Source organism: Anarrhichthys ocellatus, unplaced genomic scaffold (genome assembly GCF_004355925.1).
Source record: "Anarrhichthys ocellatus isolate YVR2014 unplaced genomic scaffold, GSC_Weel_1.0 scaffold4028, whole genome shotgun sequence".
NCBI classification, from domain to species: domain Eukaryota; kingdom Metazoa; phylum Chordata; class Actinopteri; order Perciformes; family Anarhichadidae; genus Anarrhichthys; species Anarrhichthys ocellatus.
The window spans coordinates 1,014-4,905 of NW_022284002.1; the positions used below are offsets into that span (position 1 = coordinate 1,014).

Genomic DNA, 3,892 nt, shown 5'->3' on the forward strand with positions numbered 1-3,892 from the left:
TTGTACATCTTAGTTCCAAATGGGTCTCTACAACTTAAAAAAAAAAAACTTGTATGAAAGATCATCAGAGATATGTTATTAACCCTGTAGCCAACAATGACTATGTTTCTCTATGAATTCTATCGTGTACTCTTGTACAGCAGTGTGTCATGTTTAAAGAAACCACTTTTTATGATCAAAGTACATGCCCTGGAGTTGAAGTGCATTGTGGGATTCATGGCATTCTTGTCATTGCTCTCAATGGTGGAAGAAGCACTCACATCCTTTACTTAAGTAAAAGTACCAATACCACAATGTAAAAATACTCCATATGACGTAATTAATACACTGTTATAGGTGGTTGAGCTGGTCTTAACTACTCTCGTCACTAAATATTTCCCTGGCTGTATATTTTAGTCTATTATTTGCTTTATAATAAAAGTTAGTTGTAATTCACTAGGTATCTAAATAAAAACTATTTTTACGCACAACTTTTCTGACCTTACAGTAATTCAATCAATTTAGATGTTACAAGTCAACCCACTGGTAAAAACTCGAAGATATTCCATATAAAAAAGAAAAGTGATGTTGTTGAATAACGTAACATGTTTGACGGTTCCAGATGAGTCAATCACAAATGTGAATTTAGTTTTCTTGATAAGAAAGGTGTTATTGTGAATTAATGATCAGTTTTCTATATTATAGTTATTTTTATTGAAAGAAAGAAAGACAAAAAAAATTCAGTGTTTCGAGAAACACAAAAGTGCCTCCTGAAAATGTTTGGTTACAGCATCCATATTTAAATTTTCAAAAGCAGAACATTTAGAAAAAACGCACATTCAACCAGTAACATTTTTCCAGGATCTACCCGGTGTGCTTTGACTTAAGCTGGACTCTTGAACAGCTGACACTCAGTCTCAAAGTCACAGCCTTGGAGCAGCTCCCTGTAGTGATTTCTGACGTCTTGATAGAGCGGTATGGAGGCCTGCTGGTTAGTCAAACCGGGGAAGGTCACGGGCTTCTCGTTGAGCAGCGGTTGCAGTCTCAGGTCGCCTCCTCCGCAGTCGTATAGCACCAGGACTAAGTTAGCTGCATAGGGCAACATGTGGCTGGTGCGGAAGGAGCGCTGGGCCTGTGTGGCGAAGTTGGTGGAAGTCAGGGCCTCGCTGTCCTTGAAGAAGCCCAGGAGGGTAAGCAAGGGCAGGAGGGTGTCTGCATGGCCGACCTGGACCGTCACAGCCTCAGTCACCTGTTGCCCTGACCTGGCAAACACCACATGGAGTTCAGAATTTGACATGGCTTATTTCATAGAATTAAGTGTAAATAAAACTCAAGAGAACACAAAAACACTAGCTACAAAGCAGAACAATATTCAATCGGCACCAAGAAATGTCTGGGTTGTTAGACAAGTGTTTATATCACAGTTATTTATCCTGCCATATCTGCGTACGGACACATTTTAAACCTCCATAATTTGTAACTAAAGAATAGAACACAGACTAGTCTAAGGGTACTTAACATTTCACAACAGCAAAACAACCAAAATTAGGGTACAAGCATTAAATATATATAGATATTTCACGTATTCCACTGAAGGTTTTCACCAAAGTCTTACCCACAGTTGTACGGACTGTGCAGGTCATTTAAAGCTCACTTACTGACTCTCGTTGGCTGCCTCGTTCAGTCGGTTAAACACATCATGGAAAAGAATGCAGCTCGACTTCCTGTTAATATCGTAACCATAGCCTCTCGTCCAGAATTCCCTCAGGTCACTTGCATAATCCACGACCTGTTGATGCAGATAGTTCACATGTAGCCTGTGTGTGGGTGGCCTTTACACAAAGAAGAATTTCCCAAAATAGCAATTTTTTTGCATTCTGTGAGATAACATTTCAAGCTGCGTGAGTGTTAGGTCAGCTTGTAACACAAGACACAGAACACAATTTCTAATACACATACTGCTAAAGGGTTTCTCAGTGAATGAATGGTGTGGCTTAACAGAGAAGGCATGCATTGTGACTTTTCTTTTTGATTGTATACTCCTTAAAGAAGCAATAGGATATCTAAATTACTTGTCGAATGTTTTTCTTTCATTTATTTTTCATTTGAAAGGGACTACAGTTAAAAACATTAATGTTCCCATGTAATGAACCATGCCAGATTTTAAACAGATTTGCATCTGTAGTCCTGTTGAGGGTGTTGTGTACCTCCGACCTAGATTAGACTGTTTGTTTACTTTTGTGTTTGCTCCGAAAGTCGGTTTATTTTCTGTGGCCCTAGTTGACCTATAAGTGCTCCTCTGGTTGGCTTAAAGTGCCCGTCTGATCAGCTGAAGTGCATCACTGTCACTTTGTTTTATCACTTACACTAGCTTTTGTGTTTCTTTTTTTCCTCTGTAAAGTCAGGAGACTTGGTTGTGATACATTTGAACAGTATTATATAGGAAAACGTAATTTTCTATGTGAAAAATAGCTCTATAAATAAATTGTGGTAGTCAAATAGCAGCCTACATAATTTTGCTGCCAAAGTTCCAGTGTGTAGACATTTTTGTTTTAAACATTGGGCTGTTTCAGCAGTGTCTAATACACATTTTGACATGTCACTGAAGAAAGGACGCGAATAGTAAATTGATGATGGCTGAATTCCTTTTAACTGCTTCAGTTTCACAGTCCTGGTATTGTTTATGATGGCTCACTGTCACATTGTCATGTCTTTTTGGGACACTTTGATAGATCAGAGCCATCGTTAATGTCGTTACTAACACCTGTGCTTTTACGACTACGACAAAAGCCTGTGAAAAAGGCCTATTGTGCAGGAGAACATCCCAGTTGTTCTCTCTGTTATAAATGGCTCAATAACAAATGAACTTGAAACAAACCATTTGCTGTTGCCGCATTAAATCTACATGCAGCTGACCATTAATTGCTCCTACCTTTGCATCATCCTCATCGAAGAGTTGACACCAAGGGGAGTTCGCTGCCTTAATTGCAAATTCATAAGCACAGAGGTCAAACGCCGCCGCAGTCATATCTGCATGGGAGAGAGGTCGGTATCAACTGTTTAGTGGTTAAAGAATGTAGGAAATGCAATCATTTAAAGATCTGCGATAAGCGGCATCCTCTCAAAACAGGCTAAACAAGAATGAAGTACACCACAAGAACAGTACAGTTGATCAGAAAGTAGTTTGTCATAATCTTAAAAATGAAGCACTTATAGGCACTTCATTATTGCACCTTCACTTTACCAGAATACTAAATCAAGGTCATGAATGACAAGGCTTTCTACCACCTGAGGCAGAGGCCTCCACACTTCTAAATTAGCTGATGATAAACGCTAAATACGTTAAGACACACATCAACAGTGTAAAAAGGCAGTGCTTCTGCTGATATGACCTTGAGTGATGTCATTGTAGGGGACCCTGAGCCGGTCTGCGATCTTCTCCGTGACCCTCCTCATCTCTGGTCCCTGCCTGAACTGGTCCACCTCTGACAGAGCTGAGGGGTTCTTATCAACTTCCTGCACAAACCTGGCGCACTGGTCAAAAAACCTCATGAGAGCATCGTTCACTGTATGGTCAAACTCCTTATCTGGGTAGAGAGAAGGTGACAGGTTAATGAGAATGTATCTAAGTTGTCGATCATCATATATTTTAGGTGGTTTTACCTGTAATAGCCCACAGCTCTGTCAGTCCTGCCTTGAAGGACAGTGTGCTGTTGACACACCTGTGCTTTGAGCTGCTTATGAACTTGATGAATCCACCTCTGAGCTTCACCTCTGAAATCAGTGAGGGGAACAGCTTTGACAGCCTGACGGCCAGATGCTTGTGGTCGTTCACACCTTTCTGGACGAGGCGGCCGTCCATGTCCTCCGTGTACCACATCGTCCACTGGGTCTGGATTTCACGCAGCCAGCT

General features: G+C 40.7%; 1 protein-coding gene across 1 annotated transcript; it reads right to left on the minus strand.

Annotated features, from left to right (window-relative positions):
• Nucleotides 1–669: 669 nt before the first annotated feature.
• On the minus strand, nt 670–3,889 carry LOC116379275 (multiple inositol polyphosphate phosphatase 1-like; the record flags this gene model as incomplete). The annotated part of the gene is made up of 5 exons (XM_031841214.1): nt 670–1,241; nt 1,638–1,768; nt 2,912–3,009; nt 3,372–3,566; nt 3,643–3,889. Coding segments are annotated over 5 exons (1,050 nt in total), but the record flags the coding sequence as incomplete, so codon positions are not given.
• Nucleotides 3,890–3,892: the final 3 nt, after the last annotated feature.